At 63.7% G+C, this 27,602-nt stretch overlaps 1 protein-coding gene across 2 annotated transcripts in view; it reads left to right on the forward strand.

Annotated features, from left to right (window-relative positions):
* The window catches only part of TAFA5 (TAFA chemokine like family member 5), a 174,378-nt gene that overhangs the window by 88,966 nt on the left and 57,810 nt on the right, over window positions 1-27,602 (forward strand). For both annotated transcript variants that reach the window (XM_070453525.1, XM_070453524.1), the window contains exon 2: window positions 22,278-22,427. In XM_070453525.1, coding sequence (XP_070309626.1) covers window positions 22,278-22,427 — 150 coding nt within the window. The remainder of the gene's footprint in view (window positions 1-22,277; window positions 22,428-27,602) is intronic.

Raw genomic sequence — 27,602 nt, forward strand, 5'->3', positions numbered from 1 at the left:
GGCAGTGGGGGCCTCAGGCTGCAGGCAGGGAAGGGGAAGGATGTTTCATGGGGACAGACTCTCAGTTGGGGAGGATGAGAAAGTTCTGGAGATGATGGTGGAGATGGTCATACAACAGCGTGAAGGCGCTTAATGCTGGTGAGCTGTATGGTTAAAATGTGTGTGCATTTTTACCACAATAAAAAAAAAAAATTAAGGCACGTTCTCATTTCCGTTAAAGGACAAGAACCATGTTGTTACATTATCACTTAAAAAAATGTGATGTCCCCTTTTTACAAGGGCAGTTTTAGGGTTGGAGGAGATTTGAGCAGATAGAAAGGGACCCCTGCACGCCTTCCCGCCGCAGGGATGCTGCTCCGCACCTGACCTGGGGGGAGGTGTCCGTCACGAGTGATGAGCTGACGTCCCCGAGTTATTTTTACCCGGGTCTGCAGTTCTCCTGGGGCTTCCGTCGCCTTGCTAGTGTGCGCTCCGTGGTCTGGCAGGTGGACGGCGACCCGTGTCCACTGCTGTGTGTCGCACAGGGCGGTTTCCCCTGCTCCATCATCTGTCATCTTCTCCTCTGACCACAAGCAATCGGGCTGCAGCTCTTGGGCCCAGCGCCTGCTTCTCCGAGCCCTGGCCATGTCCATGAGCACTCCCTGGGGTCTCCTGGGGCGGGGCTGGGAGGGGACTCAGGATCACCCCTCCTCGGTAACCAGGCTGTGTCTCTATTGCCCTGCTTTGCAGTGTAGCATTTATGACCCAGGACAGGATACAGCTGAGACGCCAGCATTTTATCTTACAACCGCTTTTTTTCTTTAACGCTGGAAAGCGGTGCTGGCATAACTGTTCCCTGTGAAGGGCCAGCAATAGACCCGCCTCTCAGGAGAGGACGGCCCTCCCCTCTGCTTCTCCACCCAGATGGTCTCCCACCTCCCTCGGACGGACGGGGAGTGAGCCCACAGGCCGGGGTGGGGTCACGCTGCGTTCTGCTTGGGCCTCCACCTGACTGGGTCGTCTGGGGGCCTGGTGATGGGCTCATCCCCAGACAGGTGCCCTCAGGGCAGGCCAGCAGGAGTCGGGGATCAACAGGAGTAGAGGTTAGCAGGAATCGGGCTGGGAAGCTCGGCTCTGCTGATGACACAGCCTGTGGACGGGGAGCCTGACGGCTGGGTGCCCCTCGGAAGTCCAGGGCAGTGGCATGCCTAGCGGGCGGCTCCCAGCACCACACGTGCCAGGACAGCGTGCTCAGCGATCAGCCGCCAAGGTGTCCGCGGTCCAGGGTAGGGGCCTCGGCGGCCTCCCGGTGTGAAAGCGCTGTGCCGTCCCCTCCCCCGGTGGGAAAGCGCTGTGCCATCCCCTCCCCCGGGCTGGTCTGCTTTGGCTGGGCGCCGTGCCCATCAGGGGGGCCATCCAGTCATCGAGGCTTGCAGCCCTGGTGCCCACCCTCACGGCCAGCAGCAGTCTGCCCCGAGTCCGCAGGTATTGCCCGAGGCGCCCTGCTCCCCTCTCTGGGTCCAGAACCTCTGCCCGGGGGTGGGGGACACCCCCAGCTCCGCGCGCAGGCGGGGCGCTCTGCCGGTCATCTGGGCCTTGCCCATGCACGGCCACGCGCGAGGCTCTCCCCTGTCACGTGCTCCTCCTCTTGGGGCAGCCGTGGAGTGCCCCGTCTCCGCCAGACTCCAGACTCCGGTGGAATGAAGCAGCAGTGAGCACATGGTCCACACTGGTGACCAAGGGACGCCCCCGGGGAGCGGGCGGGCGGGCAGGGGGCCTGGAGGGGCGTTGGGGACAGTCTGGAGCTGGGGAGGAGGGGGGTGTGCAGGCACACAGGGTCCCCAGGGGGCGGCAGCCCAGGGAGGGGTCCCAGCAAGTGGGGCATAGGGACCCGCCACGTGCTTCAGAGCAGAGGCTGCTTGAAGGCTTTGCAGATGAGCAAGGCTGTTGGCGGCCTCTGAAGCCACATCTGTGCCGTCCACTGAGGCATGTTCACCCTTGGTTTTCATCCTTTAAAAGTGTGTATGTGTATGTATGTGTACATATACACATGTGCGTGCATTCACATACCTTTACTGTGGGGTGTGTGTGCGTGCGTGTGTGTGAGCAGGTGATGTACTGACATAGGTAACACTTTTGACTTCGCCCACAGTTTGGGAGAAAGACTGCAAGACTGTGGCCTCGCGGGCACCTTCCCTGGGCACAGGGCGCACCTGGGCAGAAGGCACTGAGCTGACCCAAACCAGCTCGCAGACCTGCCAGCCCCGCTGTGTTGCTGGGTGGGAGGCTTCGTTTCCTAGAACATAGCTTTTATCATCCGTGGTTTTGACTCTGGGCTCCAGGCTTCTCTTGCAGGTCTTCCTGTGGCTGGGCTGCCATCTGAGCAGCCGCAGGGGGAACCCCGAGGTGCTGGGGGCGCAGAGGACCCTGGCTCTGGCTCCTGTGTCTGGGACACGCTGAGTGTGGGGGCTTCTAGGTCCTGTGTCTGGGGACACGCTGGGTGTGGGGGCTTCTAGGTCTTGTGTCTGGGACACGCTGGGTGTGGGGGCTTCTAGGTCCTGTGTCTGGGGACACGCTGGGTGTGGGGGCTTCTAGGTCCTGTGTCTGGGGGCACGCTGGGTGTGGGGGCTTCTAGGTCCTGTGTCTGGGACACGCTGGGTGTGGGGGCTTCTAGGTCCTGTGTCTGGGGACACGCTGGGTGTGGGGGCTTCTAGGTCCTGTGTCTGGGGCACGCTGGGTGTGGGGGCTTCTAGCTTCTGTGTCTGGGGACACGCTGGGTGTGGGGGCTTCCAGGCAGAGGGCTGCAGTCCACCAGTGGAAAAACGGGTCAGCTGAACACAAGGTGTCCATAAATGGTGCTATTGAGCCGTAGGAAAGAATGAGAAGTGTCACACGTTCGGCCTGGACCCACCTGGGAAGCGTGGCGCTCAGTGAGGAAGCCAGACCCCAAGGGCACATGGTATGTGATTCCGTGCACGTGGAATTTCCAGAACAGGCCGATTCGGAGGCACAAGGGGCCGGTCCGTGGCTGCAGGGTGCTGGGGAGTGACAGGTGAGGGAACGGGGTTTCTTTTGGGGGGCTGAAAGTGAAAGTGTTAGTCGCTCAGTTGTGTCCGACTCTTTGCTGCCCCATGGAGTCCATGACATCCTCTGTCCCGTGGGATTCTCCAGGCAAGAATACTGGAGTGGGTAGCCATTCCCTTCTACAGGGGATCTTTGACCCAGGGATTGAACCTGGATTGCAGACAGATTCTTTACTGTCTGAACCACCAGGGCTGAAACTGAGGTGGTGGACACACGGCGATCTTCACTGTGACGGCTCAGCCACCCCGCTGATCAGCAACACGCACCCCACGGGGAAGTGGGCCCTTGGCCTTAGTGATGAACGACCTCCAGATGTCACTTCGGGAGAATGCATTTTGGGGCAGGGTGTCCTGAGGCTGGGCCCCTCTGCCTCATGGCTACTGGGGTCACTGAAGCCTAGAGGTCACCCAGCTTCGAGGTCCTTGGCCGAGTAGGAGGCCCACGGCCAGGCAGGGTCGTGACACACAGTGGACATGCCTGGCGCATCCCTGGGGCACTTGGGACGGTCCTGCCTCCTCCTGTCTGACCACTGATGGTGCCTGGATGTGCGCTCACTGGGGCACCTGGTCCCATGGGGTGAAGTTGGTCCCTGTTGGGCACCAGCAGCCTGTCCATGCCCACAGGGTGCCCGCTGGGTGCTCCTCAGTGGCAAGCTGCTCAAGGTTGTCATGGAGACCACATCCAGGGCTGAAGGAGGGTTTGGCTGTGGACTCTGAGCCTGGGATGGGTGACTTCTTGGCAGAGGCTTCCTTCTTCTCCCCTGCTGTTCCCCTCTGTGCCGACAGTATGCCAGCGCTGTGAGCTGGGGCCTCTCCAGTGGACTCTTCTTGAGCCCCTGCCCTAGGGTGGCACAGGAGTGAGGGGTGGAGAGAAGGCCGGGGCAGGGGACCTGTGAGGAAACAGGCAGGGCTTCAGGAGCAGTGGAGGCAGGCCATCTTCAAAGAGAGAGGCAAGGAGCAGAGCCTGAGGTGGGAGAGGCCCAGTGGCACCTGGCCAGCCCAGGAAGCATGTCTGTGAGACTGATGGTAGTGATGATGGTAATGGGGATGATAATGGTGATGGTGGTGGTGATGGTGATGATGGTGGTGATGGTGATGATGGTGATGGTGGTGATGATTATGGTGGTGGTGGTGATGGTGATGATGGTGGTGATGGTGGTTATGGTGGTGGTGGTGGTGATGGTACTGGTGATGGTGATGGTGATGATGGTGATGATGTGCTGGTGATGGTGGTGGTGGCGATGGTGGTGATGATGGTGGTTATGGTGGTGGTGGTGATGGTGGTGGTGATGGTGGTGATGGTGGTGATGGTGATGATGGTGGTGATGGTGATGATGGTGGTGATGGTGATGATCATTGGACATGAGTTTGAGCAAACTCTGGGAGATAATGGAGGACAGAGGAGCCTGGTGTGCTGCAGTCCCTGGGGTATTAAAGAGATGTGACTGTGAGATGAAACAACAATGGTGATCATGATGATGGTGATGGTGGTGGGAACCAATCTATGTCTCGGTGCCTTTCATCTAGCACCTCCTCGAATCCTATGAGCCCTGGTGTATTGAAAGCAGGTATTACCTCTGTTTTACAGGTGATGTATTTGAGGATTTAGGGGTGAAGTACGTTTCCCAAGGTTCAACATGAATAACTTGGCAGGCCTCAAATGTCAACTTGAGACTGGCTGATTCCAAAATTAGACCGTTTCTCACTCCAAGGCACACAGTGGAAATAACTATAATCTGTTTCTTTGGCCTGAGTGGCAGGAGAGGCTGCTGGTGTCTGGAGCCCTGAGGGGTCAGTCTCTGGATGTGACTGGCCTGGGCCCCGCCCACCGCTGGGGTGAGCGTTGCTAACCCTGGGCGGAAGTGCCCACAAGGTCAGGCCCGGGGAGCCGCTAGCCCCACAAGGCTCGGGTTCTGGGATCACAGTTCTGGGCAGTGGACTTGGCAGCCTCCCTTCCCAAGTAGAATGCTGGGTCTGTGTACAGGAGACAGAGCGGGGAGGTGGTTAGGGGAGGCCCAGCCCTGTGGCCCATGAGTCAGCACAGGCCAGACCTCAGGAGGCCTCAGCACTCTCGTCCTACTGGGTGAAAGTCGGGGAGAACCCTGATCGCCCTCTACAGACTCAGCCATGGAGCCCTGGGCTCAGCCTCTGGGATGTGTGTGCCCTGTGTCCAGGGATCTGCCCCAGAAATCCTGCCTCAGGGAGCTGGTCCTGGGACACGCGGACAGCTCCCCTGGGACCTGGCGGGGTCTTGTGGGAGTGGGGACCCGTCTGAGGGCAGAGGGGGAGGGTCCCCCAGCATCTCTAACACAGAGACCCCCTGGCCCCCACCCCACTGCGTGGGCAGGAATACAGGTGATACCTTCAAGGCTGAAGAAGAGCAGGTTTATGCCTTAGGTGCGACAGCCCCAGGGTAACCCCGGAGACCCGTGTTTGTGAACACAGATGTGTGTGAGAGACACAGAGCCGGAACTCGGGGTGAGCGTGTGCTGGAGAGCCCACCGTGGCGGCTCCTCGGGTGCCGTGATTATCCGTGAGATCTGTTTTCTCTCTTCTCTCACTTTCTTCTTTTTAAGTAAACATCATGTTTCCTTGTAATTGCAAAAATGCAGCATTAAAAAGTGCCTAGCTGCTGCCTCTGCTCTGGGGGTTGGCCACTGTGTTCCCAAGGGGGTCGTCACCCCTCACCCTGCATCTTACCTGTGCGCCCGTGCAGACACGGACATGTGGGGACAGCCCGATTCTTTCCTGGGCCTTCAAAGCCACAGATGCAGAAGGTAGAGGGTGGGGAGAGGGGAGGGGAGAGGCTGGGGGAGGGGTGAGTCTCCAGTGCGGGCAGAGTTCCTTTTGGGAAGATGAGGAAGTTCTGGAGAGGATGATGGTGATGGTCACACGGCAGTGTGAATGCGCTTAATGCCGCTGAGCTGCGCACTTAAACTTGGTTCCGAAAGAGTCTTGTCGCGTGCGTTTTACCGGGATAAGATCTAAGACTTATACCGAGATAAGAGCTAATGACTAAGGAGAGGACAGCCGCCTCCCCAGAGAGTCACACCCCTGAGCCTGCAGGCCCGTGTGCACACTGCCCCTACCCCCAGCCTTCCTCCTGCTAGTGGGGTGCAGGGCCCCTCTCAGCTCTGCAGGGCAGTGGGTGGCTGTGGGGTGAGGTGACTGCTCCCTGCCTTTCACCCCAGAGGCTCCCCGTGGGGTCTGTGTCGACCTTTAGGGCAGGTGCCCCCCGACCTCCCTGTCCGCGCACCTTGCAGGCACCACTGTGAGGCCCACTGGCCTAAGTCTGGGGTACCCCTGGGCCCCCGGACGATGTTCTGTGTGTCCTGGGCTGGGGGTGGGGGCGGAGCGCCCCAGCTGGCTCCAGCCCTGGGGAGGGGCTGAGTCTCGGGGCCCAGGGATGTTGGTTGTTATATTCTTTGCCCGGACCAGATGCTGGGCAGGAAAATCGTGAGCTTCACAGCCCTTCCTGATTCTGACCCACCCACGTGGTGCAGAGGATACGGCGGATGCATTTTAGAGCAGGGTTCTCAGGGAGGGGGTCAGTCCTCTGCGCGTGTGCGTGCGTGTGTGTGCGTGCATGTGTGCACGTGTGTGTGCGTGTGTGTGGAAGGGCAATGGCACCACCCTGAGAAGACAAAGCTCAGGGCAGGGCTCTGTTCCCAAAAGGCCTCCGGCTCTTCTCTGCTCCTGTGACCCTAGACGGGCCCCCTTCCAGCAGAGGGAAGGCTCCCCCCAACCCCGGGGCCCTGGGCAGGATGGCCAAGCTTCCATGGTCCAGGCACAGGGGCTCTGACCCACAGCTACGTGGGCATCACAACCTCTGAGCCTAGACCTGATTTCCGAGGCTCCTTGGCGAGGGGCTGGTAAGCACTGGTCTTCATGGGGAGAGTGGACTCGGATCCCTGCGGATGCCGGAGAGTGCTGGCTGGCCCCTCCTCGCTGGGCTCGGCTCCCTCTGGAAGCAGCACTTATAGAGCGAGGCGCAGCGGAGGGTGCGGAGCTGCAGGCGGCTCGTGCACCCTGGGCGGCGCTGCCTTCCCGAGTGGAGGCCGAGGCCTGGCAGTGGACGCTCCGCCCCTCCCCGCACCCCCCGCGTGCCCAGAGGTTCCAGGAAGGGTGGCCCAGACGGGGGCATTTCCGGGCTGGACGCGGAGGTCCCACGGGGTCCAGGGAGCGTGGATCCTCGTCTTCTCTCAGCTCTCTGTGAGCACAAGAGCCTGCCCCTCACCCCACCCCACCCTACCCCACCCCACCCTTGGGCATCTGGCGTGCCCGGCAAGGGCAGGACTGGGTGCCCACACCGTGGCAGCCCTGCCGCCACGGCCCGACAGCCCAGGTGCCCCCTGGCCTCCTGGCCTTCAGAGGCCGCCCGCAGCAGCCCGCCACTGCGTGGTCACCCCCCTGCCCCGTCAGAGCACAGTCTGCCCACAGAAGCCCGAGGCCTCTTCTCAGACCCTGGGAGTGACCTGTAGGTCCGATGGAGGCTCCTCCTCCCCTCCCGCCCTCTCTGGCAGGAGGCGGTTCTTGGCACGTCTGGCTTCACAGGTCGTTGACACAGGAACTCAGGTGCTAGCAGCTGATCCGGGTTTGGGGCTGGAGTGGGGGGCTTCCTGGTGGAGGTGACGTCCGGGCTGACTCAGGAGGAGGGCAGAGATCCCGGCAGGCTGGCACGGCGAGGTGCTGAGATAGAAGGTCTAGTAGACATCAGGACGGCGTCACTTCCAAACAGGTGGGCCCTGGAGATCTGCTGCCCACTGAACCTGAAGGACCCCCACCCCGCCGTCCTGCAGAAAAGACCACAAAGGGGTCCTCAGGGGCCCAGGAAGGAGGGGCACTTGTCAGTGACGCGTGTGTGACCCCCGCACGGAGAAGACTTCAGCTGCGATCACTAGAAAAACAAGCCCACCACCAGAAGCGCAGAAGCGCCTTCATAAAGCCTGCTCCGCTGAGGGGTGTCGGTTTGACGGGCGTTGGGGGCAACAGCATCGCGGGAGGGGAGCTGACGCTATAGGCCCCCACCCAACCCCCCAGAAATGTGGGCGAGGCCACAAGGGCAGACCCTGCCTGCAAGCCTCCTGAGATAAGAATTGTTACTCACACCTTGAAATATTTGAAGAACTTAACCAGACATCTAATGAGGGTGGCTCAGATGGTAAACAATCTGCCTGCAATGCCAGAGAGCCGGGTCGAATTGCTGGATCAGGAAGATCCCCTGGAGAAGCAAATGGCAACCCCACTCCAGGGTTCTTGCCTGGAGAATCCCTTGGGTAAAAGAGCCTGGCAAACTCCTGTCCACGGGCTCACAAAGAGTCAGACACAACTGAGCCACTAGCACTTTGATGAGATTCAAGTTGCAGCGGCCAGAAATAAAGCTCTGGGGACGGGTGGGCTGAGCACCCCAGGCCCGTCCGTGATTTTTCTGGGGCCACCTCGGCCCCTCAGCCCGTGCTGAGCAGCCCCCAGGTGCCCAGGGCTGCAGAGTCAGGACATCTGCCATCTCCTCGGCACAGGAAAGCCCTTCGGACCCCAGAGCCAAGGCTTCGATGACCCCAGTGTGGAAACGCCGTTTGCTGCCGGGAGGATGGTCCTGGCACTCTCACCTGCCTTGAAGTCTAGGGTCGGGGCATCCAGGGCAGGCAGAGGGGCGTCTCTCTGTAAGGCAGGCACGCACATCCTCCATTTGACGTCCAAGGTCGTGGCCGACTGTAGCCGTGGGGGATGGTGGGGGGACCGGCACCAGGACCAGCTCGGGCCTGCCGTGACCTGTGCCGGCCCCAGGCCATTGGCCGACTGCTGCACCCCGGGTCTGCCCTGCGGGTCCTACTAACAGGGAGGCAGGCAGGTCACGGAGCAGGACGTGTCACTGGGACGATGGGGGCAGGGGTCCGAGCTCCGTGGGGAGGGGCCCAGGGGCCTGCGGAAGCTGGGCGCTGTCCTCTCTGTTGCTGGAGGCCTCCCTGGCGGTGGCGCCGTCTGTTGCAGGAGCCACAGGAGGTTCATACACAGCTGATCTGGGCCCCGGCATGCCCCCACCCTCACCCCCAGCCCTGGCCATTGCTCCGTAGGCCGAGTGACCGTGAGAGCCGCTGGGGGCAGCAGCTTGGTACATGGTGGCCCCTGCAGATCGCCGCTGTGGGGAGCACTTGGTGAGTGATCACCTCCTCCCAGGGGTGCTGTTTCTGCCCATTTCTCAGCTAGGGAAACTGAGGCAGCACCAGGCTTCAAACCCAAGAAGTCTGGCCATGCACTTAACCTCCAGGCTGTGTGAAAGTGTCCGCGGCAGAGGGAGCCCCGGTGTTTCTGACGAGGGGCTCAGAGGGGAGCGGGCTTGTCTGCCGGCCTTGGGGCCGCCCCTCCGTGTGGGCACAGAGCGGCCTTCCCAGGTGCCCAGGCCGCAGCGGGCACCGTGTCCACTCGGGGCGCTCCATGTCTGTGTTCCCAAACTCACGTCTTCGTATTTACTCTTGCCACGTCAACTGAATTAGAAAAGGCCGTCATGCACTTTTGAAGCAAGAGGCCTCGTAAATACTTTATTGGAACAAGCTCAGGATTTACTTGCTCATAAAGATACCCTGGACGGCTCTGCCCCGCGATGAGTAATTGATCGGCCGGCTTAATGCTCATCGTTGGCAACCCGGCCGCTCGGGTGCGTGGCAGCGAGCAGAGCTGGGCTGCCTGGTCTCTGTGGCTGCCGTCGGACCCTGGTTGGCGAGGCGGGTTGCCTGCAAGGCTCCTTCACGTCCAACCTGCCCCCTGTCCCGCCCCTGCCCACGAGGGTGGTGGGCTTCGAGTTGTCTGGTTGAGCTGCTCTGCTGATCTTTGCAGAACGAAGCAGGGACAGATGAAGGATGAGCACGTGAGCCAGGACTTCCCGAGGCAGTGACCTGCCTCCAGCCTCAGCGTCCTCACTCCTGGTCAGAGGAGTCCATGGCCCGTCCTCGAGCCAGCCCTGGCACACGCCCTGGGAAACCTAGGTTCTGTGCTGGAGGTGCCGTCTGTCCCACGGTTACTGGTCAGGTGCAGCCAGGAGTGCAGGACACAGCGGGACCCCCGAGTCACAGGCCTAGTTGGGGGACACTGGTGACCTAGGCAGGCGCTCACAGAGAGATGGGCAGCCCCAGCGTCCACCTGCGGGGCAGCATCAGGACGGAGACACGGCCTTGGCACCAGCCCAGCGCGCACTGTCCGGCAGAGCCCTTTTCCTTGGAGTCAGAGCCCGCTTCCCGTGTCTGAGCTGCTCATGCCCGAGCCCCCGGGGCCCTGGGTGCTGCAGCCTGGTGTTTGTGGGGCTCAGCACCGCAGGCTTTTATTCAAACCCCCATGTCAGACCCAACAGGAAACGGAGAAAGAAAAGGAGGCAAAGTGACCCTGGGTTCAGGGCGGCCAGGCTGGAGGACGGGCGGAGACAGGCCCCCCGCCCGCCTCTGACCCCAGCACCTCTGGCCCAGGACGCTTCCTCCTCTTGCTCTGCGCCTGCGCCGGCACCAGAGGCCGGATTCTGTCCCGTGACTGACGGCTCAGAGCCCCCCAAGTGCAGACGCCGCGGCTGAGCCCCAAACCCAGGTTCCAGACGGATCTGTCTGATGGGTCCAGACCAGCCTCCAGCCCTGCCGCAGACTCCTGCCCTTGCTCTTCTGAGCGCTGCCTGCTGCAGGGGCTCTCGGCCGTCGCTGCTGCCCAGGAGCGCTGCCCTCACCTGGCGCCGCGCGCAGTCAGTGGGCAGAGGCTGGTGGTGCCTCTGACATCTCTCCACGGTGGACCCGCTGTGGCCGCCTCCTCGGCTCCTGACTTTGCTCTGTTGCTCTTGCAGAGGACAGTTGAATTGGATCCCCAAGTGCAAGTCACGGAGGCTGTGGCTGCCCGTGATGGTCGGCGGGCGTTCTCAGCCCTTCATGTGGGTGTCTTTACAGGGGAGCCGGGGACTCCAGACAGCCAGCCCATGGGGTTTGGATCTTGGTCCTGCCAGGTTATTTATCCAGCACCTGTTCTTGGGAGCCCCACACTGTTCCAGCCTTGAGGCCCAGGTCAGAGAGGATGGATCGTCAGAGAACCTCACAGTCAGCTGCTTCCCCTTCCTCCCTCATCCACTCATCAACCCATCTGTCTGTCCACCAGCCATCCACCCATCCATCCATCTGTCCATCAATCCATCCACCCATCCATCCATGCATCCATCCACCCATCCATCCATCTGTCCATCCAGCCACTCATCCATCCATGCATCCACCCATTCATCAATCTGTCCATCAATCCCTCATCCATCCACTCATCAATCCATCTGTCCATCCATCCATCCATCCATCCATCCATCCATCCATCCATCCATCCACTCATCAATCCATTCACCCATTCATCCACCCATCCATCCATCTGTCCATAAATCCATCATCTAAGCATCCATCTATCCATCAATTCCTCATCCATCCACTCATCAATCCATGTGTCCATCAATCCACTATCCATCATCCATCCTCTCATCATCCATCTACTCATCAATCCATTCACCCATTCATCCACCCATCCATCCATCTGTCCATCAGCCCCTCATCCATCCACTCATCCATCCATCTGTCCATCAATCCATCATCCATCCACCCATCCATCCATTCATCCATCCACCCACCCATCCATCTGCCCATTCATCCATCCACCCACCCATCCATTCATCCATGCCTGTGGACAGTCCCTGCTCTGTGCCAACAGCAGTGAGCGGACAGGCCTGCTGAGTGGCAGGCAGGCTCAGCAGCACACCCGTGGGGAGGACTGTGTGGCGGGTGGGGACCTGGGAGCAGGCACAGGTTGAAGGCCACTGGACCCCAGGGCACAGGCGGTGGGGATGGGCTCCCTGGGGGCCTGTCCCTGGGCTGCCGGGCTGGAGGCCCTGCTGTGACAGCTGTTGAGCGCCCCAGGCCGCAGCAAGAAGCAAGCGCAGCCCCGGGTCCTCAGATGCTCCCGTCTTTGTGGGGCCGGCTGGCCAGGTGCTGCAGAGGTTCCAACCTCTGACCTGAAACATGCATGTGGCTGAGGCCGCCCTGGAGACCCCTGGGGGTGGCTGAGCATCCCGATGCCTCAGAACCCTGTGGACTCTCCTCAGGTAGCCGAGACTCTGAAGGGGGGCCTCACTCCACAGCAGGGGCACATCTACAGGCTGCTGAGGCCAGCCTCTGGGGGCGGCTGGGCCCATTTCTCTGTTCCCTCTTCTTGGAAAAGGAGTTTGGCTCTGCCTGGGCCACAGGCTGAGCTGGGGCGCTTGGAGGCTAGGACCCCGGGGAGAAGCTCTGGGTCAGGATGGGAGGGACAGACCGCCCTATGGGGACCTCATGGCCCAAGTCCTCCCATCACCTGCCGGAAGCCCCCTGCTCACGGTGGAGGCGGTCCCTGCGAACAGCGATGCTGCATCCCAGGAGCAAGGGCGGGGGCGGCAGCAGCTTGGACGGGTGGGGCAGGGGGACCTCTCGCAGGGCCCCTTCTCACCAGAGACGAGCTGGATGCTCCCGCTGGACACCCAGCTCCATCCAGGGAATCGCCCAGTGTGACCCCGTGACTCCGCTGGGCTCCAGGTGCCTTGGAGTCCCGGGGCGTCCTGTCTGTGGTGCGGGGTGTGGGGCCAGGAGAGGTCAGACTCTGCCCGAGGTGAGGGCCCCGGGGGCCGGGGTGGGGACAGGGCCGCCGGGGGGCCGGGGTGGGGACGGGGCCGGAGCCCAGAGGCCAGGCCACCCCTGAGCTGCTGACACAGCAGAGGCCGCTTCTCCTGGCCGCTCTGGCAGGTTGGTGCTGGGCTCCTGGCTGCAGGGGCGGCCACGGTTCATGGCGTCTCCAAGCTTGGCTGACTGGCGCAGGGCGCCGTGGGGGCCGGGGAACAAGACCTGGAGGGGTGGGGCCCCGAGGCAGGGGTCTGCCTGGTTCTCTGGCGTCTCTGGCTTGGGCTGCTCCGATGCAGAGTGATGCTGCGTGCCTTTTATCGACCTTTGCGAAGTCATAAACTGCAGCGTAATTACCCCGTGTTTACGATGCTGTGCCAACAGCGTTCCGGTCCAGCTCGGGCCGGGCCCCCAGGGCCGCAGGGACCCGCCAGCCGCGCTCGCCTCATTAACAGACACATCCGCGGGGATAATTGACGGGGAGCCAGCTGGACCGGCCGGGCGCTTTGTAACGGACGTTTCGGGGCCGTGCGCGCTGCCTCAAGGAGAACGGTGGACGTGCTCGGCCCTCTTCACTGTCCGTAAAGGCAGGTGGTGTGCTGGGGAGCGGCAGAAAGTACAGTCTGCCAGGGAGCAGGCTCTCACTCCCTGCTTCTCCGCCTGAAACCAGGCAGCCAGGCCGCAGACCAGCCCGGGGAGCCGTGGACCAGACCCTGGACCGTCCCCCCTTGCCGGGGGAAGGTTACACCCGAGATGTCAGGTAGATCCAGCAAGCTGCGGGAGGGTGGGGCAGACAGGAGCCCTGCGGAGTCTCCATCCGGGGGCCTGTGCTCAGAATACAGAGGGGTCTCGTGGTCACCTTAGTGGACATCCAACACCCTGCTCTGCTCCCTCACCGGGTCCCTGGAGCCTCAGCCACTTCCGAGGGTCTCCTGAGCCCCGTTGTTGTGGGCGAGACCTGCCAGGGAGACTTCCGGGGTGCTGGCCCCTCTGCCAGGCCACCTGGGCTCCTGGCAGGGACCACGTCCTGCTGACCAGCTCCGTCCTTGTTGCCCACCTGTCCTTGGGGGCAGGGCTGGCCACACCCACTCCCCGGGTTTCCAGGAAGAGCTGGCTGGGAGGAAGTGTCTCCAAGCTGGGCAGGGATCTCTCCAGGACCCAGATATGGGGCTCCTCTGCCTCTGACACCCCCCAGCAAGACCCGGAGTGGGGGCCATGTGGGCTACACAGACTGGCCCACTCACCATGGGCTCTGCCTCCCAGAACCAACATCTGGAGGCCCTTCCCCCCGGCCAGCCAGCCTTGCCCACCAGGCCCAGCCCCAGTGGTCCCAGGTCTGGTGACGGCGGTGTGGCCACTGGCCGGGGCCTGTTTGCCGGGGCTGCAGATTGAACACACCACACTCTTGCTCTCCTGCAGGTCACAAATGGACATGGGTCTCCCTGAGCCGAAGTCAAGGTGCAGGCAGGGCTGAGTCCCCCCAGAGGCTCCAGGAGGGCGTCTGTCCCTTGTGTTTCCCTAGTTCTGTGGCTCACAGCCACTTCCTGCCTCCAGCCCCTGAGCCCAGCATCACCTGACCTCCCTCTCTGCGGTCAGGCTCCCTCCGCCTCCCTAGAGGGACCCTGCGATGCCACGGGTACCAGCACTGTCGCCACACTCAGGACCCTCACTCACATCTCCGCCAGTTAAGATGATGCTCACCTGTGTGAGGCTCTAGGGTTTAGGGCGTGGGCCTCTCTGGGGCCGTATTTCTCCTGGCTACATGGGGTCGTTCATAACCCCTTTTCTGAGTTCTGGGTCTTGCTGTCTGTGGCCCTGGAGCCCGTCAGGCAGCGTGACCTTAACGAGGAGGCCTGTGGCAGCGAATAGCTTGTGCACATCCTCATCACCTTAACCACTGGGGGTCCACTGCTTTTCCCCAAGGAGTCTGCTCTGACCGACCAGGCTGTGACCCCACATGGGCCCTGCGGGCTCACCAGGGAGTGTGGGGTGGAGGGGTGGGGTTTGCCCTGCTCAGCGTCAGGCCAGGAGACAGCGGAGAGCACCCACCAGACGTGCCTGGAGCCTCCCGGGGCGACCCGGCTGCTGGCGTCCAGGCTCACGTGGCCCCTCCGGTGGAGAGGTCACAGGGCACCTGGGGGGCGCGTCCAGCTCTGACCTACAGGCCTCGCCCGCCCCCCGTGGAGTCTGTCCTGACACGGGGAGTGGGCTGCATGGCCACCAGTGCTCTCCCTGACCTCCTTGTCCCCTCCCAGCTAGACGGGGAGGATTGGAAGGTGGGGTGACCAGGTGCACGCCCGCAAGTGTCCTTTCCATGGGGACCCGTGGTTGTGAGCGGGGCAGGCCCCGCGTGGACCCCCGTAGGGAGCATAGCTGAGGGGAGCAGGGCTCTGACGGCAGGGAGGGCAGGCCAAGGGCCCAGGAAGGCTGATGATGCAGGCGGGGGGGGGGGGCGGGGGCAGTGCCAGGCCTGTGAGTCCCGGTGGGCCTGGTCCCCACCCAGCCTTCTCCAGGGCGGAGCACAGACCCACACGCCCACAGCCGACGTTAGAGCCGTCTGCCCTCTGCAGGCCCGGCCCGGGCCTCCTCTGATGACCCTCCCCTGCCTGACTGAGAGCCCAGAACCGGGGACACACAGCTGCTCCTGGGGGAGGCGTCTGTCGCCCCACGTGTTGGCTGCAGGGGCATTTCGGGGGCCTCCATCGGCTCCTGCATTTCCGTCTCGCAGCCCCGTCAGCAGCCGGCTCTGCGATCTCACATCCCAACAACGTGCATCCTGCCTCTGGGCGCTGCCCTGCCCCCTGCAGGTGGCCGGCCGGCCGTGGTCCAGACAGCAGGGGCGGTCCCCGATGGCCTGCAGTGGCTTCTGCCAGCTCGGGTCACGCAGACCCCTGCAACTTCTCTGTGAGCCTGGGTGAGCCTGCGTGCTGGGGGCTCAGGGCTCAGCCGGGGCGGGACACTGGCTGACTGCGGGGGCCGCCGTGGCACCCCCCGCAGATCTTGAGTTCAGGCTCTGGTCTCGTTCCCAGAGAACCTGCTTCCCTGCTAGGTTCGCAACCTGCCTTCTTCCCTTCGTATTCCAGGTCCCTCCTGCAGATGAAAAGGCCAAGCCCTCGGGGCGCCCGGTCGAGCGTCTCAGAAGGGCCTGCTGGGCGGGCGTCTGTAAGCAAAGGCCACTCCCGGAGCTGGCGGCCGTGAGGGGACCCTCTCCTCCCTCCCCCTCCTCCCCTGGGGTCCTTCCTGTGTCTGGAGGCTGCGGGACAGGCTGGGAGGCACGTGGGGGGCTCCTCGCGCAGAAGGTTCCAGAAGGTGCGCCGGCCATGGGAGGGGCCACCACAAGCCCTCGTCCCAGCCCACCCAAGTTCTGGGCTTGGGGCGGGACGTGGCCGTGGACAGGAGGGGCAGCGACCAGGGGAGCCGGCTGGGATGGGTCATCAGCGGGCTGCTGGGGGCTTGCATACGATCAGAGGCTTTGCTGGGAAAGCCTTGATGATGCTTCCCGGCTGTGCTGACGGGAGCGGCCAGGGACTGACCCACAGAGTGTCTTTAAGCTGGGAGAAGGTGGCTGTCGTGCTCTGAGCCCTGAGGCTCGTCTGTCCATCAGCGTGGCCTGTCCCCCGATTACCCCCGCCCTTCCTGACGGGTCCCCGGTGGAGCAGCGCCAGGCAGGGTCACTGGGGCAGGACGGGGTGGGGACGCTGACCACCCGGTGTGGCCGGGACCATCGGACTCTCTGCCTCTGAGGCCGGCGGTGGGATGGAAGGTCAGAGGGGAAAGGTCAAGTTGGCGCTGAGTGGCAGCGTATCCGCCTGCCCGGCTGGCACCTGGTCCTCCGTGCTTCTGGGCCGTTGCGAGTGGCTGGCAGCCTCTCCTCTGCAGGCTGGGGTCTGACTGCTGACCCCTGGCATGGCCCCCTCTCCTCCGGGGCCCCCGCACCTGCGGGGTCAGGGTCTGGAGTTCCCAGGATAGTCAGACCAGCCCCACAGCCAGCGCTCCTGCACGCCCGGACCCTCTCCGCGGGCAGAGCTGCCTCGTCACCCGGGTCCTTCCCTCCTGTCGGGGACCTGCCCCGGGCCCTGGTCTTCCTCGCCACGCGTGTGGCGAGTGGTGAGCCAGCCGGGGGTCAGCTCTGGTCCCGCCAGCTGCCTCGCCCGCCCTGGTTTCGGTCTCATGCAGGCACGGGCTGACATCCGTGATCGCTCAGTGCCGTCCTCTCCGAGTGCCCGTCCAGGCGGCCTGAACCTTTGTGCTGTCATCCGTCCTGCAGGACACCCTCCCAGGCGGATTTCGGTGCAGCCTGGCCAAAGCGGCTGACATGGGCGGGTGGGTGGGTGCTGCTGGGAGGACCCGGGGGCGGGCAGGTGCTGCTGGGAGGACCCGGCCCAGCCACATCACCGCGGAGCCCTCGCCCTCAGGCTGGCCTTGGCTGCCCTCTCCACGTGGACCACCCGTCCCCCCAAACCTCCACCAGGCTACACAGCGCTCCCGTCCCGGAGGAGCGACTCCCGCGCTGCAGTTCGGCATCACGGGCCTTTGCACGTCCAGTGGCTGGGCTCAGGGTCTGGGTGGTGGCCGCCCTGGTTTGGGAACCATCCTGGGGACATCCAGGGCCTGGTGTCCAGCCATCCTGTCTGCTCTGGCGCAGGGGCTAAATGAAACCTGGCCAAGTTGACTCACTCGGCCAGAACCTCGCAGCAGAGGCTACGCCCCTCAATACCCAGAAGACAGCGACTGTCCACAGCCTGCAGGATCCCGGGAACCAGGAGGCCCCCGAGGGTGGGAGCCTGGTCCACAGAAATGTTCCCCAGGGCCCCTTCCCTGAGCCCCAGGCACCCATCCAGGCTCCCGGGGCGGAGCGTGATGTCTGTGAGCTCTTTGTCCAGATCTGTAGAGACAGGGATGAGAATGGCACTCACTGTCCAGCAGGGTCATCGGGGGCTGGGCGCAGCTCTCGCCCATCCAGCCGAGCACCGCGAGGGACCAGTGTGGCCGGCAGGGGCACTGCTGGGCTCCTAGCCCCTGGGGCCCTGTGGGTGGCAGGCGTTCCCAGCCCCCGGTCCTGGGGTCACGTCAGCTGTCTGGATCACTTAGCCACAGGGCCGTGAGCTCCGCAGGGTGGGCCCCTCCCGAGCAGGGCTCCCTCCTCGGGCTCAGCCTCCACCGCCCGGCGGCTGTGGTTCATCCTCTCTCTCTGTCTCTGCGGTGAGGACTGGGCCCCCGCACAGACCCCCGCCCTGCAGGTCATGGAGCATCTGCACCCCAGGCTGGGCAAGCCTGCCTCCCATGTCGGTGGCCATGATGGGACTGAGGAGTGACCTGGCCTCTCCTGGGGTGCCTCCCGCTCCCCCATCCCAAGCAGACTGTCCCGGGGGCCCCCAGCTGCAAGCAGAGACGACAGTGTCCAGGGTAGTGGCCAGTGGCCAGCTCTTTTCCTGGAATGAGGTCCCCACGAGTGTCAGGGGAAAAAGCCAGGCTGCAGAACTGCGGGTTTGCACAACCTCCCCACGCGCACCCTGACCACGGCCTCCGTCCAGGGGCCCAGGGAGGCACTGCAGGAGGGCAGCCCCATCCCTGGGGGATGAGCACTCTTTCCTTACGTTTCTCTCTGGCGTCTGGTCTTTGTTAAAGGACTGTGCTGCTGCCTGGCTCCTCGCAAACATTTTGTTTCTTTCCATCTTCACAGAAGCAGCCTGCCACCCCTCGCACCCCCAGGCACACGCATGTGTACACACAGGCCCTCTCACCCCGGAGCCCCAGAGGGCCTCGGGTCCACGCTGGGCTGTGGGGGAGCAGCTGCAGGAACAGTGGCCGGGGGGTCTCGGAGCTGCCTCCTGCAAGCCCCCCGAGCGCCTCGGGTCTCTCGGAGCCCCTGTGCTGGGCCCGTGTGCTGGTCCTGGCCCACCGTGTCCCTGCCCCCGCGCCCTTCACATGGGCCGCTTGCTTCCAGCAGTCTTGGCTGCGCCCACGGGAGCCTCAGTGCGTGCTGCCTGCCAGCGTCACCAAGGGTGAAGCAGCAGGGCTCAAGCGTTTCTCCGTGAGGTCCTCCAGGGCTCGGTCAGGGACAAGATCTGAGACCCAGCCCCGCAGGGAGGATGGTCACAGTGCAGGCTGAGGCCCACGCGAAAGCCCGGAATCCGAGTCCACAGACAGCCAACCCCAAACATGAAGTCGAGGGGTGAAAAATGAGGGCGGGAGACCCCGGGGCAGCAGAGGGAGAGCTGGTACAGACGGCCGGAGGGTGTGTGCCCAGCTCTGCACTGGGAATAAATCAATAAACCGGCCCTGTGGTCTCCCGGAGGCGCATGGAGGAGCGTGTGCTCACGGATCCAGGCTGGCCTGTTCCCCTTGGGCTTTCTACACTCAGAGGTGGGTTCCCTGCTTTTGTAGGTTAATCGCGTCCCTGAAAATACATCCAGGGGGCCCTGGTCCCTGCGGAGGTGGCCGCCTTTGGGAATAGGGTCTTTGCAGCCGTGGTGAAGCTAAGATGAGGTTGTTGGTGAACTGAAGTCACTCAGTCGTGTCCGACTCTTTGCGACCCCATGGGCTGCAGCCCACCAGGCTCCTCCATCCATGGGATTTCCCAGGCAAGAGGACTGGAGTGGGTTGCCATTTCCTTCTCCGGGGATCTTCCCGACCCAGGGATTGAACCCGGGTCTCCCACACTCTAGACAGACGCTTTACTCTGAGCCATCAGGGAAGTCCTGACGTTAAGTGAAGCCTCATCCAGTGCCCAGTGCCCTCGTGAGTAGAGCAGGATGCCAGGAGGCCTTGTGACGTTGGGGGCAGACATGGGTCCTCCAGGGTTGCAAAGCAAGGATGGCCCCCAGGCCCCCGGGAGCAGCACGATCCCCCGCCAGGGCCATCCTGCTGCTGCCGCGGCTACATATGTACAGCCCCAGGATGCCGGCGAAAACTCCGGGGGGTCAGTGCCCAGCCTGTCACTGCTCTTTACACCAGGTCCCGGACACGGACCACTGCCCGTGGCCCCGCTGTCTGCCTCATCTCCGTGTGGCTGCGTGTGCGGAGGAATCAGGGTGGGGCTGTTGGCGGCCTGACCTCCCCTCCCCCAGCTCCATGGGGTGTGGTCCAAGGTCATAGCTCCAGGTCGGGGTAGGGGGTGGGGGGTTGATGATCTGGCTGACAGCCGCCTGGGGCTGGACACACAGACAGGGAAACCCTCTCCAGCCGCCGGAGGTGGTCTTGCCCGGCCACCCTCTGGCAGTGAGGGTCCAGGCCCCAGAGGCGTGAGGGGCCCAGGACAGGGGCTTCCCGTGCTGGGTTGCCGAGGCCAGACCCTGGTCAGGTCACAGCTCTCGTGGTGAGCGCGTGGCTGGTCGGTTCGTTGCTTCGTTAGTTAGCAACCAGGGCTCAGGACCCCAGGAGACGCGGGCCTCTGCCCGCCGCTGACGTTGGCCAGAGGTGTCTGGGGCCTGGGTGGGCCGCAGTGAGGACCAGGGATACCGGAGCGGCCCCATCGAGCTTAAATAACAGCTGGACAGAGCCCGCACCACGGCCGACCACAGAGGGTGGTGTGGGGCCGGCCGGCGAACGTGCGTCCTCACCTGAGCGCCGTGACCACACCCTGCAGGCTGTGCCCCTCCTGTCACCAGACGCGCCCTCCTCGTCCTCCCGGGACGCTTCCCTGCTGCCTCTGTGCGTCTGCTGACTGACGAACACGTCTGTCTGTTTTCGCCCCATCCTGTTGTTCTCTGTGATTTCGCAGGTAGTTAGCTCAAGCACGTTAAATCAGCCTCAGGAGGCTGTGCAGTGCTGACTTGAGGACAGGTTCTTCTCAGGAAGGGAGGCGTCCCGACGGTCAGGGAGGAGGTGCCCAGGGCCCCGCGTCCGTCCTCCTGCACCTGTGTGGCCCCGTGAGCCACCCACCATGGGCCCTGGGAGGCTGGCTTGGGGTCACTGTGCACAGCCCTTTCCAAGCCCTGGGCCGGGTGATGCAGACACCCCCGGGGCCCCCTGGTTGAGGTCACACCCAGGTGCCGGTCCCCCAGTCAGGGCGGCTCCCCCGGGTCAGGGCGGCTCCCCCCAGTCAGGGCGGCTCCGGCAGCTCTTGGTGGCGGAGCTGGTGGCGACTCCCGGCGCTCTGTCCTGCCAGCTCGTGTGATGCTGCCCTGGACCCGGCCCCAGGCCGGGCTAAGGACCTGGAGGTGACCACAGGGACAAAAGGGCAGGATGGGTCAGTGCAGTGGGCTGCCTGGAGGAGGAGCCTGGAGGTGATGCAGTGCCTCAGAAGGACCCCCAGGGCTGGGGCCACTGCTGCCCGGCAGCCCCAGGGGGCTGCCAGCCGGTCGCCTGCAGGGTGGACTCTGCCACCCCCGCCCCTGCAGGTGGGGCCCCTCTCCTGGGCGTCACCTCCCTGCGGTTCCCTTGTCATGAGCTGCGGCGTGCACCCCCGCCTGTCTCCCTGCCGAGCCCATGGGGTGGACTGGGATCCATAGGAGGCCGTGTCCCTGAGCTGGGAGGGCCCCTCGGGGTCGCGTCCCGGGACGCCCACTTTCTCCCATGGTGGTCCTAGGGCCACGCAGAAGGCGGCGTACAGTAGGTGCTTATTATTTGCTGAGGGAATGAGAGTGAGGCAGAGAGTGGGTGGACGCCCTGGTGGAGGCGGTGGCCATGTGGCGGGGCGGGAGCTGGCCCATGGGGGGCTCTGGGGGGTCACCAGGAGCTCTGCGGTGCCTGGGGTTGCGGCAGGGATGACCTGGGGCACCGGCGGGGCTCAGGGAGCACATGTGGCCTCCGTGGGGTGAGCGGCTGGGCCGCCCTGTCAGTGTGACCGCTCGGGGCTCGTGGGTTCCGGGGGGCGGGCCCTGCTGCCGGGACACTGGCCACGCCGGCTTCTCGGAGCCACGACTGCTCTCGCTGGAGTGTGTGTGAGAGAGTGTGTGTATGTGTGTGCGTGTTTGTGAGTGTGCGTGTGTGTGTGCACTCGCGTCGGTGTGCCTCTTGGCCCTGGCGTGTTCACACCTCAGCCCTACACCCGTGTCCGCTGTCCCATGTGCACTCGCCTGGCGTGTGGAGTGTGTGTGTTTGCACCGTCTGTGTAACTGTGTGTGCCCACCACAGGTGGAGAGGGGACCCTGGGGGCCTGGCCTGGAGGTTACCACGTACGGCCGCTCTCCCCGGTGCAGTGGCGGCCAGCGCAGCCCCCAGAGGTCCTGGGAGAGGGTCCAGGCTGGTCCCCCACTCCAGGTCAGCCCAGGCCCCCATCACCGAGCTCTGCACAGCCCCGCTCCTGACTCAGGACCGGAGGTCAGTCCCTTCCTTCCTTCGTTTCTGGTCATGACTGAGATGGGCCACAGTTAATGTCCTGTCGTGAGGGCAGGGCCTCCAGTGCCCCACCACGTGATGGGTTGGGTCACCGGGGTCTCCTGCACGGCGGCGTTCACAGGGCAGGGCTGACGGCAGTTCAGACGTCCCTCGGGGAGCAGGCTCCGTCCCCATGCTGCGCTGGGTCCTCCCTGGGGGGTGCACGCCGCGTGGGCACGTGTGGGCACCACGTGGGCTGGTCCCCAAGGTACGTCCGCTCAGCCCGCCTGTGCATCTCTTGCAGGTCAGCTGGCTGCCGGCACCTGTGAGATTGTGACGCTGGACCGCGACAGCAGCCAGCCGCGGAGGACGATCGCCCGGCAGACGGCCCGCTGTGCCTGCAGAAAGGGGCAGATCGCGGGCACCACCCGAGCCCGGCCCGCCTGCGTGGACGGTAAGAGCCCAGGGCCCCTGGCGCCTGTCCTGGCTGCCCAGGAAGTTCTGCCCATGCCTCCTGCTCGCCGGACTGGCCTCCTGCTCGCCCGATGGGGCCCCCAGCAGGATCGTGGCAGCCGCGCCCTGGGCTGCCTGTGGGCGTGGGGGCTGGGGCACCGTGGTCCCCATGTGGCCTGAGGGCGTTTCTTGGCAGGTCAGGTTTGCTGTGGGCGGAGCAGTTCGAGGTACTACTGTGGGGTGAGGGGGCCCGAATGCCTGTGTGGTTTCAGTTGCCCTTGGGCCTGGCAGGTGTCAGGCGCCCCAGGCCCAGTGAGGTGAGGCAGATCGCCCGGGCTCCCGGGACCCTCGACGCACTTGGGAGGTGGGCTGGCAGTTCCCCAGAGGCTGAGCCGTCTGGGGGACGAGACGTGTCCTGCTAACGTCCTTGCCTTGGGGACCATCCTCAGTCTTCACAGAGAAAGGAGCCCCTCACCTTCCGTCAAGCCCCAACGTGGGTGCACCCCCTGATGCAGGGAATGCCCTGGGTGCCGTGCGGGGCGCGGGGTGCTGACCCAGGGGGCCCAGCCGGAGACCTGGGCATTCCGAGGCCGACGCGGTGGCCCAGCAGGGGTCTGCTGACGACACCAGCGGGGGGCGGGGCAGCAGGCGAGCTGGGAGGCCAGGGGCCCCGCCCGCCCCATGCCTCTGGCGGGGCAGACCCCCTCTTCCAGGTGGGCTGGGGGCTCCTGTGGCCTGCTGTGTTGGTCTGGCCTCCTTGGGGTGGGTGGCCTTGGTTCTGCAGGGGGCTGGGGGAGACGTGGTCACAGCAGTCTGTGAGGCCGGCTCTGAGGTATCAGCCGGTCCATCCCGCGGGGCAGCGGGCCCGGAGCTGGACTTGGACCCGGGCTCTTCCGGCTGGGCCCTCGCTGCCCCAGGGCCTCTGCATGGGCTCTGGGGTCCCGGCCCCCCGGTTCAGTCTCCTGAACCCCCAGAGTGGTGCCTCCCCCCAGCCCCCTGCTCTGACCCGGGGCGTGGGGAGGCCCCCTGGTTCAGTCTCCCGGCCCCACCCAAGTGCTCACTCCGCGCCCTGCCCCTCTCTGACCATGCCACGGGGGACGGTGGTAAAGCAGATGGAGAGGTGAGAGGCAAGCAGACACGGGCCAGCTCTGGGCACCGAGGCCAGAGATTTACCGGCAGTGAGGGCAGTCCTGCATCGGGAGTGGAGACGCGTCATCCCAGTGCGGGGTGGGGAGGTGCTCTCTGAGGATCCGGCGGGTCCCAGGGCGGCCCCTACAGCGAGAAAGGCCCCCAAGGAAGGGACCAGCAGAGCCTTGAGCCCCACCCCCAGGGACAGGCCGACTGAGGAGCCCGCCAGGTCAGCAGCAGCCTCTCTGAGGCCCGGAGCTCTGGCCCCACTGGGCTTCCAGCAGGACAGGGAAGCCCTGGGTGAGGACTCATCGGTCCAGGCCCCGGTGCCCGCGCACCTCTGGCTGCAGGGGCCTCACCCGCAGAGCCTGGGGGTCCAGAAGCTTCCTGGAGGCACGCGGGGCTCTAGGACCACCCCCCGCAGCTCCAGGACCCACCCCACTTCCCTCAGGCCTGTGGCCATGGCCGCTGGTCCGGAAGGGCTCCCTGGGCATGTCAGGGGCACCTAGAGGGTCAGGACCCTGTCCGTCGGGGGCGCCTGGAGGGTCAGGACCTGCCGTGTCTGGGGCTGGAGAGAGTGGAAGGATGCTGCCGGGGCTGCTGGCACCCTTTGAGGGTCTGGAGCTGGTTCTATCTCTAAGAAGCCTGGTCTGTCTTTGTTAAGACCATCTATACCATCAGCATCCCGTGGACGGGCTGTAATTGAGCAGCCAGATGTTCGTGCATGGTGTAGCATCCTCGCCTTTGGGACCCTTCTCAGAAACAATCACCAGGGCTCTGGAGGGAGGACACGCCTGGCTTCCGCAAGGCCGCTACGCCGAGCCTAGACCTGGTCAGCCCCTTGGGTCCCGGGTGGATCGTCATGACCCCAGCGAGCTGAGCTAAGTCCCCGCATCCCGTGTGTCTGCAGCTCCTGTAACTCGAGGCGGCCGGAGGGCCTTCTGGTGCCTTCTGGCTGACGTTGATGGATTCTTCCCAGCCGGGAGGGAGGCAGGGACGGGGAGGCGCGGGCCTGGCGGAAACTCACGGCCCCGCTCCCCTCCACTCTCCTCGTTACCTCTGCGCGCCTACCAGGGAGTCGGGTCGGAACTGATTACTAATTGAATCCGGGTCTGCTCATCCGAAACCGCGTCCGCACCCCTCTCCTGCGAGCTCCCCGCGCCTCAGGAGCCGGGTCCCAGAGACCCAAATTAAACCCGGCCATTTGCAGCGGAGGCCACGCAAACCAGTTAGCTGGCATTTTTTTGCACAGTGGGCATTTCCAGGCTGCCATCTAATTTAATTTTTGCTTTTCTGTTTGCTTGCTCTGTGTGCATAATAAGTTTCCTCACCTGTGGATTGTGTCAGTGAAGAGGAAACTCGCTCTGCATGTGTGTGTGGTGGGGGGTGGGATTGGAGGTCGGTGTGAGCGGGGCTTAAACTGGGAGGGAGGGCTTGTGCTGGCCCTGCCCCCACCCCGAGTTCAGTAAACACGGGGCCTTGAAATACCAGAGCCCAGCTGCCTCTGTTCACTTACTTATTAGATCATTCATTCATTCACCCACTCACTCACTCAGAGAAGGCGTTTGCTCCTGGAGGGAGGGGAGCTGGGAGGGAGATTGACTCTTAGGGTATCCGGGACCTGGTACATGTGGTGCTGGGGGGCTAGGGTTCAGGCTGTGGGACCCCAGAGTACAGTCATCTCTTCCGGCGTGTGACCTTGGCAAAGCTGATCTCCACGGGCACATGTGAGCAGGGTACTGAAGGATGGATATGAACTCACCAGGAGAGCATCTCTGTGAAAGGAGAGGCTGGTGACCAGACGGGCGCTCCTGGCCATGTCTCACAGCCTGAACTGTTTCCCGACAAGCTGAAACCACCCCCCAAAATCCTGAATCCAGGTGACCCAGTGCCCCCGCCTGGGGTCGCTCCCACTCATGGAACCGTCAGGGATGGAGGTTCTCAAGCAGACAACCCACCGTCCCTGCAGACACAGAGCTGCACCCCCCACCCTCTGGTGGGTGCCTGCTCCCGCAGCCCTGCTGCTCCCGGAGGCTCCGGGGGCCCCGACCCCTGGCAGGTTCCCCGATGCCCCCGCAGCACCCCTGGGAGGGCCGAGGCCGCGTCCCCAAGCCGCACCCCGCCCAGCACGCAGCAGGCCGTCCGTCCACGAGCAGCCCGCCTCCCTGAACTGGCCTCTTTCCTTATAAAGAGAGGCCCTCCCCGCACCGGCTGAGTTCTCCCGAAGCTCTTCTGAAAGGAATCGAAGCAGGGGAAGCAGCGTGGTGCCCAGGCCGGGCGCGGGCAGGGGGAGGGCGGAGGCACTCCCAGAGCCACGCTGCCTCGGCCGGGCAGAGCCTCAGACGGGCCCGGCGCGGACACCGGAGCCTTGTGGGCGGCGGGGGGCAGGCCTCTTACGAGAGCCACCGCGGCCCTCGGCAGGAGGTCGTAGCCGGGGCAGGCGCGGCCTGGGGAGGGTCCCCGGCCAGGCTCTCCAAAGGCCCTGCAGGGGCCCTTGGCCGATGCTGCTGCCCGCCACACCTGCCGGGAGCCCGCCTGTCTGCCAGAGCCCGCCTGTCTGCCTCTGTGCTCCCGAGCAGGGGCCGGATGCCTCCAGGCCACGTCGTAGGCCTTTCCTTCCCAGGGGGCCGTGCCTGTCTGTGCCTCTGCGGGTCGGGATAGAGCGTCACAGCTCCTCGGATGGGAGGGCTGCTGGGGCTCCGAGGCCTGCGCTCGGTGGCTGTTCCAGCCTCGGCAACCACCCGTGCCCGTTGGCACCCTTCCCGGCAGTTTAAAGGCTCGAGGGTCCGGACGTGGCCTTGGGGGCCCTGCACAGTCAGCGTGGTGTGCGGAGGTGGGCTTGGAGGGGTCGGCCCAGACAGCTGCTGTGGTTCGGGATCAGGTGAAGACCCAGAAGAAGCTTCCAGATGGAGCCCGAGGAGGCTCCTCGTGGGTACATGCAAGGAGTCAAGGGTCCAGAAATGAACCCTCACGGCACTCCAGCTGATTTTCGGCAAGGGCGCTAAGACGGCTCAACGGGGAATGAGACGTCTTTTCAGCGGGCGGCACTGGGACACCCGGGTTTGCACGTGCAGAAGAATGAAGTCAGCTGCCCGCCCCTCGCCACGAACGCAGACAGCCTCAAGGTAGATCAGCGTCCTCAGTGCTCACGGGCTAAGACGTCAGAACCCCTAGCAGGAAACAGCGAACTCTTTGTGGCCTTGGGTTTCACAAAAGATCCTTACGTAGGACGCCAGGAGCGCAAGCAGCAGAGGAAGATCGATGAGATGAGACTTCATCCCAGCGAGAAGCTTTGGGGCCTCCGGGGACACCATGGAGAAAGCGAAAAGGCAGCCCACGGAGCGGTGAAAGACATTTGCAAATTGTGGATTGGATAAGGGACATTTATCCAGAGCATATAAAGGCCTCCTGCCACTCAAAACTGAGCAAACACTTTACACATTTTTTTGAAAATTGTTAGAGGACCTGAGTAGACAGTTCTTCAAAGAAGACGGACATGAATAGCTAGTAAGCCCCTGAAAAGACGCCAGCCACCGTGAGTCAGCAGGAACCTGCATGTCAAACCCACAATGAGACGCCCTGCACACCCCACAGCGTGGCTGCAGTCGGGCCTCAGATGATCGCAAGTGTTGCCAAGGATGTGGGTAATCAGAGCCTCATACACCAGTGCCGCGAGGTGACGGGAAGCAGCTGCTTTGGAAAAATGGTCCTGATTAAACAAGAGCTGTCCTGTGAGCTGACAGCCCCACTCTCAGGGGAATCCCAGTTCTTTCTCCAGGAGGAATGAAAACACACCTCCCCTGTGTCGAGTGCAGGAGGTACAAGCATGACGGTTGTGAGTTGAATTTTATTTGGGGCAAAATGAGGACCGCAGCCCGGGAGACCGGCCCTCAGTTAGCCCCTAGAGACCGTTCACTCCAGAGAGGTAGAGGGGAAGGTCAGTATTGTGCGATTTTGGTGAAAGGGGGAATACATGCGATAAAGCACATATTTTTTGCAGAAGGTTTCTGCTGGTCACGAAGAGCAGGCGTCACCAGGATTATAGTGC

The sequence above is a fragment of the Odocoileus virginianus genome, chromosome 23, assembly GCF_023699985.2.
Source record: "Odocoileus virginianus isolate 20LAN1187 ecotype Illinois chromosome 23, Ovbor_1.2, whole genome shotgun sequence".
NCBI classification, from domain to species: Eukaryota; Metazoa; Chordata; class Mammalia; order Artiodactyla; family Cervidae; genus Odocoileus; species Odocoileus virginianus.